At 35.6% G+C, this 11,424-nt stretch overlaps 2 protein-coding genes across 2 annotated transcripts in view; both read left to right on the top strand.

Moving 5' to 3' along the window:
* The first annotated feature begins 18 nt into the window (after positions 1 to 18).
* LOC102289295 (sialic acid-binding Ig-like lectin 10) lies at positions 19 to 5,274 on the top strand. Its single transcript, XM_005950317.2, has 5 exons — positions 19 to 760; positions 1,081 to 1,395; positions 1,502 to 1,625; positions 2,243 to 2,312; positions 2,501 to 5,274. The coding sequence occupies exons 1-5, from the start codon at positions 613 to 615 to the stop codon at positions 2,855 to 2,857; spliced, it is 1,014 nt and encodes a 337-aa protein (XP_005950379.2). The 5' UTR covers positions 19 to 612; the 3' UTR covers positions 2,858 to 5,274.
* A 5,568-nt stretch (positions 5,275 to 10,842) lies between these two features.
* irgq2 (immunity-related GTPase family, q2) overlaps positions 10,843 to 11,424 on the top strand; it is a 2,079-nt gene continuing 1,497 nt past the window's right edge. Inside the window, exon 1 of the mRNA XM_005950315.2 lies at positions 10,843 to 10,965. The gene's annotated coding sequence lies outside the window, so the exon portion shown is untranslated. The remainder of the gene's footprint in view (positions 10,966 to 11,424) is intronic.

The raw sequence follows: 11,424 nt of genomic DNA, 5'->3' as shown, positions 1-11,424 counted from the left end.
TCGACTAAATTACAATGAGTTGTATTAACTACAGCTGCATTATGGCACTAGCACATGTTTGTTTAACGTGAGTTTAAGAGTTGTTAAATCATTACCACTCCAAAGATTTTTGTGAATAAACATGATGCTCAGATTAACACAAAGGCACAACGACTTCCTGTAATGCAGGTCCTGTGTCTCCATTCATCATATATGTCAGCTAAAGTGAAAAACAGAAACTGCTGAATGTCCTTTAGTCTATTCCTTTGGTCAGACATAAACTGATGTTTGGGTATATCTCACAGAGCTTGCATCTGTCTTGGAACTTTTCAGCCTTATCTTGTACTTTTCACAATTTAAGTTACTTAACAAAGTGATCATACGTCTACTTTAAATTAGTAGTGGTTTTTATGCTGATTATAATGTCTTGTTTCTTTTACTTTCCTATTAGAGCTGAGTGAAAAGCCCACACTGGAGATTCCTGAAATAACAGAGGGAGAGCAGACTACACTGACCTGCAGCGCTCCTGGTCTCTGCTCTGGATCCACTCCTAATATCACCTGGATATGGAGTGGATCAGGACAAAACCTCTATGAAATCAAAGAAAACAACACTGAATTCCAGTCTGAGGATATGCCTGTCTTCAATTCAACTCTGACCTTTAACGCTTCAACAAAACACAACGGTGGTCAGGTCACCTGTAAGGTCACCTGTAACGTGACCTGTAAGGTCACCTTCAAAAATGTCAAAACAAATGAGACCAAAACTCTTAATGTCAAGTGTGAGTATTACTCTTGGCAAAAGTATATTTTATCATTATTACAGTATTAGTAGTAGTAGCAGTAATTATAATAATGTTGTAATTACTGTAAGTGTAAAACTTTCATAACTGATATTATATTTTGTCTGCTCTTATTTTTTTGCATTTTTTACTTAAAAAAGCAGTTTTCATTAAAATCTGGAAAGTAAATGTAATATTAATTACATTGTTGTGTTCTTCGGTATCAGATATTCTTATATTGAAGCAATGTGTTAAAACTATTTATGTTCCTATGAGTTTACTGTAATCTTGATGCTGAGCTTCTTATTCTGTTTTTGCAGATGCAGCAAGAATCTTGAATAACTCTTGTGTCGCTCAGTCAAAGGTTTTGACCTGTGTGTGTATCAGTGAGGGGTTTCCTTCACCCACCATCAAATGGCCACACTTGGAGAGCCACACTGAGTACTCTGTAACAACCAATGTGTCAAACACCAGAGTCACCAGCACCATCACTGTGTCCCAAGATCACTATCACAACTCCACTATTGAATGTGTCAGCAGTAATAGTATTGGAAATACCTCATCAAGTGTCAGCCTTATACTAAAAGAGTTCAATGCTAATTCATCATCATCATCAAACAATACAGGAAATAACTGTAAGTATTTACGAGTTAAACATTTCCACTATACTCAAATTTAAGACATTTCAATACCTGTTTTCAGCTTTAGGTAATCAGCACGGTTTGTCTCATTTGATTTCAGATACATTCACAGAGTTTTTAACGATTATTCTAGAGAAGAAAGTCTACATTGCAGTGTTGACCGGGTTTGTGATTGGGATAATCCTTTCAACAGCCATTTCTTGTTTGGTAACAAAATGTCGCAGGTAATATTACTATTCTATTTTTGACATCAGTGTTTTTGTATATTTTATTTTATAAAAAGGAATTTTATATTTTCTGAATTGTTCATATTAATGCTCACCATCTTCCTGGTATACTCGAACGATTTCTGTTTGCACACATGTAAATTTCTATTAGGTAATTTTTATATAAAGTTTATTATATACTGTTAGAGATCCTAAATGGTGACTTAAGTTTTTATACCAGAACTTTCCACATATAAATACCATTATATATGGGAAAGAACTGAAACACATATTGTAAAATATCAAAATTGTCAGATATTGTATTGTAACCATTATCATGCTGCAATCATTATTTACTTTTTGTGAGTTTTCATACAGTTTTGGCTTATCTTACGTCATCAGCTTCCGAAAATTAAAACTGAGACACATCCCATCATATTTATATGTAAAGATAAAGTGCATTTTTTGATCCAAGATATTTCTTCGGCTTTTGACATGAGAAAAACCAGATTGAGCACAGAAAATAATCAGATTATCTGAACTATATGGGGTTTTTTTTTTGCCACGACACAACACTTCTGGTCTGCTGTGAGACCTTCACTAAGCTTCATTTCTATTAATTAATTTCTTCCCAGAAAAAAGTGGAAGAGGTCAGAAAATCTGTCTGAAAACCTGGAGATGGCGACTACTGAAGCTGGTCTAATGGTAACTTAAATAAGTACTTAGCCTTTGGTAACATATCTGAATATGATATTTATTTTATGATATTAGTTTGATTTTAATTATATTTTTGGTCAAATATTAAGCTAGTTTGATTTCTGTCATGTTATTACGTCATTATTGTTTTTTATAAGCTGTCAAATTACCTGTAATTGCTGTCTTGTGCTTGACAGATGGATGCTGATCAAGCAGCAACATATGATGGGATCCGTGAGCCAGAGGACGCTGAAGGAGAAGCTGAGTCTGTTGCACAATTACCATCCAATGGAAACTGCACAAAAGAGGTGGAGTACTCCGACATTAACTTCTCTGCACTAAGACCCAAGAACCCTGAAGAGGCAGCAAACACACAGGATGCCAGAGACACAGAGTATGCTGAAATTAAAAGAGAAGAAGTGAGACAAGAAGATGCCCAAGGGGAGAGTGAAATGTTGGAGGGCAATGAAGAGAATGAGTTCATGAGTAAAAAGGACAATGAGGAAGGTGAGGATGTGGGGCTGTATTCCAGTGTGGAGGAATTAATGGGTTAATTATGAGAGCTGTGAGATCTATCACATTTGGAGAAATTAACATTACAAACAGAAGATACATGCATGCTGCAATCAACGTATGCGTTGAGAATTGTGTGTGCGTTGTTAGCTGAGATGGAATTTCTGGGATTTTTCAATTACGAAAAATATAAGCATGTATGTAATATAAAAGGATAAACACGTTTCCACAGGACTTACAAAAATGGTAAAAATATCAGGCTGTGGTGTTTAATGTGGTCTAAACAGAAAAATAGTGGGTCGACTAATCAGATCCAGGTGCTGACAAAAAGGTTTTCATGAAATATCCTCTCATGTTATAACTTCTTTCTTTGGTATGTAAGTGGCAGTCGTTAGTGGAGACTCCACTTATTTAATACAAGGAAATATTCAGGTGTCAGCCATACTATGTAAATATTGTAATAAATCTTCTTATTTACTTCACCTTCAAAAGGTTGTTCCACAAGAACATAAGGTGAAACTGTTTAAATTAGGGGTGTCAAACTCCAGTTCTCAAGGGCCGGTGTCCTGAAACGTTTCCATGTGTCCCTGCTGCAACACACCTAGATAACTTTAGTATGTCATTTGCAAAATTCTGTAGAGTTTGACTGTCTGCTGAGATGGCAACCCCTAACCCAAGTCAAGTAAATTTAAATAAATGAAGTGGAAAATGTACGGGTAAAAGTACTTTTATTGCACTGTGTTCATTCACGTATGAGCTGCTGTGAATCAAATGGCTGAATTCCCCATCTCAGCATGCTAATGACCTACTAATGTTATTCAGGTGTGTAGCAGCAGGGACACATTGAAAAGTTTCAGAACGCTGACCCTCGAGGACTGGAGTTTGACACCTGTGGTTTAAAACATGAATATAAATGTTAAATCTTTGAGAAAAAGTTTTTGTATGCAAACAATATTCTTTACATTTTGCATATCTCTGTATGATACATCAGGTAGAATTAGCAGCTTTATGTAACAGTCAAACATTTCATCATGTTAATAAAATTCAGTCATAAATAAGGTGAATGCAACTGAAATCAAATTCAAGCTCAGAGTGAGAATTTATTCAGTTACATTATTGAGTTTATGCAGGAGGGGAGAGAACACCTTTGCTTTGTTTTAAACCATAAAAAGCTAAAGGAAAGCACACCCTGGTAAAGCTTTTGTACAAATTCAGACCACGCATGGCATTTTCTAGTTTGACGCCTCTCAGACGAGGGTTGTCTGTGTTCTGCTGAACTGCTGTAAATAGTGCAACTGCAAAAGTCCAGCTCCACCTTTCAGGCTACTTCCCAGCTCCACAAACACTGGACTAAGGGGGTCATAATATTTAGATTTCAGGTTTCTTTTACAGCTTAAAATTGACCGTTATAGTATCTTACTGTGTCAAAATGTGAGAACAGGAAGATTAGATCCACCGATAATAGAGTGATGCCTAATAAGGAAGTATATATATATATATATATTCGTCTGTGACTCTTGTGAGAACAATAACTAGTTCATGAATACTGTGCATGTGTACAGATGACAGTTGTAAGTAGATGAATGCTCAATCTTTGTGTTTGAATCTGCGGGTATCTAAAGCATCTTTTAAGTAATATTGTTTTAATCATATATTTTTTTAATATGGTTTTCATATATCAGTAATCGCACACCATCATACTTTAAACAGTATGCACTGTGTCAGCTATTTCACAGTTTAAAGTGGTGATGAGGCAAGATAAGTGAAGATAAGGTTGTTGTTGGTTGGTTGGTTAGCATGACAACACATTGTTTCTCCTGTTTTTAGCAACTGTTGTGTACTTCCTTTTTTATGATTTATGTCACTTATAGTCATTGCTACAATGAAAATACCTTTTTGTGCTCTTTGTTACATTTATTTTTAGCATACTGTGATAGCCTGAGATTGAGGAATTACTGTAGTGTGAGGAGAAGAGCAGTTATACTTTGCAGTAAATGTTTGTGCAGGTTTTGTTTTGTTTTGTTTGTTTGAATAAATGGAAGCAAATGCTCATAAGTTTTTTCAGACCTGCCGTTAAACATGTTTTGGGTTTGGGGGATCCAAAATTGATTCCCAGGGGGACTGCGGTAGTAAAATGTAGTCACATGAGTATGGAAAATATGAATTTGCAACATCCTGTAGTGGCATCTGTGTTAAACCTGTTTCCTGTGCAGTTTGCTTCCTGTACATTTTTATTGAGCATTCTTCTGTTAATAAAACTATTGAATTTTTAAAGAACAAAAAAAAAAAACTGCCTCTTGTCTTTCCTGAGAAGATTTCTCAACATCCGGATGAGCCTGCTCTTTAAAATTAGGCGCAACAAACAACACAGTAACTGAGTTTATGTTGTTGGTCCTCACTTGAAAGTTTATTTCTCTTTCAGTATAATTTTAACCTCATCAGCACCGTTTTCAGAAATATGTAACACACTAAATTTTCTTAAAAATTGCAGTGTTTATTTTCTTTTTCTTGTTTTTTCTATTAACTATAGCACTTTAATTAACTGCTATTTAGTTATACAGTTCATTAAAGTGCAACACTTTCCTCTTTAGCATATGTAAGAATGACATATTTCTTAAACTCTGCTGCAAATAGCATTTCCTCTTTCAGGGCTTAGGTAGAAGCCTTGCAAACTTAGATTTGATGAAGTCTGTCTTCAATAGTAAATCTATTTCATGATATATTAATAACATTTTCAAGTCTTCTGTCCCTAAGGTATCCTTCTTCTTGAACATTGGCCTTTTTGTTGAGATTTGGTGTTGAGTTCAGTGCATGGCTTCTCTGGAGGCAGCAGTGTGCAGTGTTGTTGAACTGCATTATGATATTACTGGCCACTTCATGAAGTACACGTTGCTTTTGCACCTTGGATCAATCTTTTGATTTTGAAGTGTTGTACATTCAGAGATGTTCTTCTGCATACTGGGTATAAAGAGCAGTTATTTGAGCCTCTGTTGCCTTTCTATTAGCTCAAAAGAGCACAATCATTGAGCTCTGACATCAGGCAAGGACGTTTTTAGCCACTTTCTGGATATTTTCTCTTTTTGAGACCAATTTCATAGATCTTTCTGTAAACATTAAAGACTATAAATAGCACAATTCAATCAGGACCGTCCTTTAAAAAAATGCTGAATAAGTAAATTATAAAGATAGATAACTTTGTAGGGGTGTAGGGTGGGGTTATGTTAACCATAAATTGAAATTTGTCTTCAACATGGATGAAAATTGATAACAAGCCTCATAACTAGAAAACTATGATTCTTACAACTGTCTTAAGGCTATCTTTATATTTCTATTTACGAGGAGTAAAAGCCAAACTTGCGGAGGAAACCTGTCAGCGAGCACGTTTAGTTCACAGAGTGCGCCACCCCAACAAGTGACTCAGACGTTTGCTCTATTTCTGCATCAGAAAACCCACAGTTACCTTATTTCACAGTTAACAAACTCAGTTTGACCTAAACGTGCTTTCTGGAACAACAGGTCTGACTTTTAATGGCTTTGACACAACACAAATGGCACTCAAACAGCTACACAATGTGACAGCAAAAGTAGTCTGGACTGTGCATCTGCCAGCAAAACCTAATATTTTTCATCATGTAGCCTTAGCGCTGCATTTAAATATACAAGTTACTTTTACTTTAAATAAATAACATTGTGGTCACCTATTCTGCTCCATTACAACTCCACATATTTATTCTTGCACTCTATTAGCAGGAATCATACTATAACATAATCACTGTTTGTCATATAATGAGCTATGATGCAGTTTTTGGAGCAAACATTTTCAGCTCCTTTCCCTTTAAGACTACCTGCCATTTACCGTAACCTTTTCATCAACAACAGCTTTTAATAGTACGTCAGGACTCTTAGCAACAGAGCTCTGTTGCATTTATATCATTATATATGATCAAGACTAGAGAAAAAAAACTAATGTGTGTTTAGCCTGACATTTTGGCTCACAAGGATTGCTTGCAGATAAGCTGGCCTCATTATTTAATATTGATCATGTCTGATATCTATTTTGAACATTCACCAGCATCACAGGTCTGCTTTTGAGGTTTTATTTCCTTCTTCGGTTTCAAGCTGTATTTAACAATTTAATCTGATCTGTTACAAGCCCACTGAAAGCAGCCAGGGTGTTTACGTAACATTATATAAAAGTAAAATTTTCAAAGCAGAAAAACTGTTTTTCAAATTCATATAATTCAAAATATTGCATTAGAGATATGCAGTAAGAGTAAAGACTATGAACAAGGACGATTTCAAATGGAGATAAAACTGACTGGAAGAATGAAACCTCAGCAGTCACTCTAATAGTGACCTGCACAACATACGTAGCTCTAAAGCAATATATCACAACCCAGATCTATGCATGGAAATGTCTCTTGAAAGGAGACTTATGGCTACCTCCGGCTTTGATGTTGTGATTCAGCGTGTTTGCACTGCGAAGGCCTGACCTTTTTCATCAAAATGCCACTATTAAGGAACTGCACTAAATCTGCTGTCATTTCTGTCCATGAACCACGAGGTCAACAGCACCGTCATCCTTACTGTAAAAGATTAAAGAAGAACTTCTGCTGCATGTGTGAGTGGAAATGAAAAAGGGAGAAATAAAAGGGAACCTCACCACAAAAAAGTAGAAGAAGGCAGTCCCTCATCATCATTTCTAATTATATCTTCTTCTTCTTTTTTTACCACCACTGTTTCTTGACATTAGTTTGACAGTTTTTAAAATCTATATCTTTATAGAGTAACAAACCTATTGTATGTAAAAGGAGAAGCACTTCAAACGAAGAGGAAGAAGGTGATCAAAAAAGGGTTCCGTAAGTCAAGTGTGACAATAATTAAGAAATGTTACACCTATGTTGTATTTTAGCAGTTGTTGCTATAGTATAGCTTAATAAAGGAATGAACTGCAAAGACAGAAATAAACAAACTGATGACTTTTGTCAAGAAGTTTGACTAGTATTCCAGTTTGTGCAGCAAAATGTGTTCCGTGTTATTAAAGGCTGCTGTGGTATTTTACTCTATGTTGACATCTAGTGGTTTTATTAGGAAACTGTTGTTTACAGCAGTGCAGGAGCCTATGTGAGCGGTTTTAAATGTATCAGGTGTACCAAACAGGTGATGAATGGCTCACTATTTGTCACCTCTCAGGTGAACGGCTGATTCAAATGAGAGGTGAATGAACAAATCATTTGCGGACTTCTCAAAAAGTGAGTCTCCTTGTTGATAAGCAAAGCAGCATACAGGAAAAAGAAAATGGGCCAAAGAGAAGGGCAATGGTGAAACTTAGAAAAGCAGCAGTAAAGTGAGGTGAGGACAAAGTTAGTCACCTCAAAGCTTTCAATTTCAAATCTCATTCTGTTTCTGCCTACACAGTTTACACAGGATGGTCACACTCTATCAGGGTCTAATTTAAAAATAAAGCACACAAAGTCCATGTTAAATGTCTTAAACCTGAATTATTTCAAATGGGCAACAGGGGGCGACTTGTGTGGTTGCGACAAAGAAAGTGTCCAGCTATTTAAAAGTCTATTTTCAGAAAATTTTTTAATTTAAATGGAGAAGACATCAGTCAGCAATCCATTTTCTTCTACTTCCACATCTATGACCAATTTAGAACCACCAATTAACCTAAAGCCCTGCATGACTTTGGACTGTAGGAGGAAGTCAGAATGTTCAGAGGGAACCAGCAGAGAACGTGCAAACACCACACAGAAAGGCCCCAGGCTGGTTTCAAACCTAGGACGTTTTTGCTGGGCGACAACAGTGCTGACAGCACCACCCTGTACGTCTTTTTGATCAAGTACAAAGACAATAAAAAGCTGTGAATATATAATGTAGAATTTCATTTTGCTGCATATTTGCCGTTCTGATTTTTGCATTAAGATGGACTAGTGTATACTGTACAGGGCTGCATGAGCTGGCATATCATGTGAAGAAATATAGCATGTACAACTAGCTAAGATCATACTGTGGCTTTAACCCTTTCATGCATAGTGGTTTGTATTCCAGCACACTTGCATATAAACCACTACATTGACACTGATGTGTCACTCCATACCCTGCCACCCAGTCAAAACATATGTTGTCCACCTAAGTGGACATGTAGAAAACTAAATCTTTAAAAAAATGAAGTTCAAAAATCTTGTTTGGATGCCTAAAGATGAATAAAAATAATTTTAAAAAACCTGATTGAGGTTGTCATATGCATGCATGAAAGGGTTAAAAAAGACTTTAAGCTTGACTAAGAAATGTATGTTTAATTAAAGTGAACATCAAAGTTCATGTTCATGCACTATTCGTGTGGTGGGCTATTTTGAGAACTTTGCTTTTAATAGATAAGATCAATACCACAGACACAGGCTCGCAGCCTACATGTGGTATTGCAAAGACGAAAGCTATTGCTCTGTCTGTCTGCCTAAAGCTCAGGACTATAACCATACATTTTGTTTTTTTGATCCACACAGAAACAGACATGTAAAAAACAAAAAAACAAACTGTAACACATTAACTACATCTTGCCCACAGGTTTCCTAGCAACTTGGTTCTAATGTCAAGGTGTCACCCAGCTGTGACAGTAAGTTATGGTTGAGAAAATCTGGTATAGAAGTAAAACAATTGTCCCTTGCTGTCAAATAGATGAGGAGTTACTCACAGATGGAACCTAAAATAACATCTGACGCTTAGCAGGTGCTAGTTATTTTGCATACAGGGTTCCTCTAAAAATAAGAAGGGGGAAACTCTGTATTTTTCACGACTTTTGAACATGCAGTACTGCATAGCTCTAACAGTTTTAATGGTTGTTCCTCTTTATTAGTAATGCCAAAAAGGAATTTAATAAATGAAAGAAAAACAAAACTGTCAGGTTGCTCTTTCACTGTGTCAGCACTAATAAAGAAAGAAGCAGAGGTACAGAAACAGATGCTGAACTGTAGCACTACCATGAGGACATCTCCATATCATTCAGGTGTTGTTCTATATACCCTAAATAAATCTGCTGGTTTAGGGCTTAACCTCAAGTGTAATTTCCAGTCAGATCTTGTAATCTGAATTATAGACAGCTATCGGGGAATATTCATAATCTTTATTATTAGTTTATTAAGTGTAGGTTCAAACTGTGTTTTGTATAATGATGATTTACTTTAGTGAAGGTCATAAACCCAGTTACAGTGCAAAAGATACAATCCCTATATAAATATATAGTTAGGTTGTAAATTGAAGCTTCTCATTTTAAAATTTATGGCAATTACTGAATTTTTCGTGGTATAATGTTGTCCTATTTTTGCCTGACATAGGATTATAGCTGCTCAACAGTGCTGGGTCTTGTTTGCTAGATTTTTTTTTTTCATATTATGATGCACAACTGTGCAACATGTTTGTAGCTGGTGAAACATCTGGACTGTAGGCAGAGTCTTTAGTAGTTTAGCATTGTCTTGCTAAAATATGCACAGCTTTCCCTGAACAAAACATTACATACATGGGAGCATTTATTGCTCTAAAACCTGTGTATACATTTCAGCACTGGTGGTACTTTTCTAGATGTACAAGCTGCCAATTCCGCAGGCAATGATGTACTGCCATACCACTAATGGGTATGAGCACTAATAACAAGGTTGATTGTCCTCTTTAGTATGTAGAAAGTTTTATCCGTTTTTTTTTAAAGAATTCTGAAATAGTTCCTATAGATATATCTCATATATATATATGTATGTATAAAATATTAAGATGTAATAATGAAATTCTTGGCCAGATAACAGTAACTGTTTGTGACATTTTGCTTATTTTGAAAAAGTATATATTACACCTTAAATAAAATGCTATTACAAAGTAAGTTCTACAGCTGTATCTTATTTATATTCTGGCAAATGCCTTTGTCTTCTAGCAGGCTAACATGTTAGCCACTAGCTTTGCACATTCTGTTTAATCATGTATGTGCTTAAAGTGATTTTGGATTAGGGCTGAGTTTATAGGATTAGAACTTTCCACTAGCTGGATGGAGCCTTAAATAGAACAACCTGAAGCTGTCAGTGCTTCAGAGCTGTGGGAGAATCGCTGTTTGACAGCAAAATATTTCAGCGATAGGACCATTTCTGTTCCAGATGTGCAGGTAGGTGTAGTATTGTTGACTGGAATTAACAGCAATGTTTTTTTTAACATTTCAGCATTTGTCTTCATCAATTTTATTGTGTTAAGTCTTTATCTTTTTTTTTTTTGCCTCTGTGGGCTTCAAACTATCTATAAAAACAGATGAGAATATTAGAGAGGACATTTCCTGTCAGTGAAAACAATTTCCTGCATGTTTGTATATTGAACCATCAGAAAACAACAGAAGATTTATTTATTGATTATACCTTAAATTAACACTGTAGAGCAGATAGAAGAAAACAGAAAACTGATGTTTTTAAATCATGAAAAAGTACTGGGTACAGCTCTTTAGTAAGTCGTTTTCTCCTCCTTTCTGTTAGCCCAAAGTTATTATTGTTTTTAAAGCTACCCTTTATCAATTTGCCAGCTGTAATAATCTCTATTTTTATACTTCAGAAAGATAATAAAGTGTTTTAGAGCT

The sequence above is a fragment of the Haplochromis burtoni genome, unplaced genomic scaffold, assembly GCF_018398535.1.
Source record: "Haplochromis burtoni strain Fernald_Lab_line unplaced genomic scaffold, NCSU_Asbu1 Contig_773, whole genome shotgun sequence".
Classification (NCBI taxonomy): domain Eukaryota; kingdom Metazoa; phylum Chordata; class Actinopteri; order Cichliformes; family Cichlidae; genus Haplochromis; species Haplochromis burtoni.
Note: the sequence above shows the minus strand (reverse complement) of the source record. Positions and strands in the feature narration are given on the sequence as shown.

What these genes read in the sequence shown, in the direction of transcription:
- LOC102289295 (XM_005950317.2), top strand. Translation starts at nt 613, where the DNA reads ATGCCTGTCTTCAATTCAACTCTGACCTTTAACGCTTCAACAAAACAC. An exon ending in CAAAACTCTTAATGTCAAGT is followed by an intron (nt 761 to 1,080) that starts GTGAGTATTACT and finishes CTGTTTTTGCAG; the next exon opens with ATGCAGCAAGAATCTTGAAT. An exon ending in AAACAATACAGGAAATAACT is followed by an intron (nt 1,396 to 1,501) that starts GTAAGTATTTAC and finishes ATTTGATTTCAG; the next exon opens with ATACATTCACAGAGTTTTTA.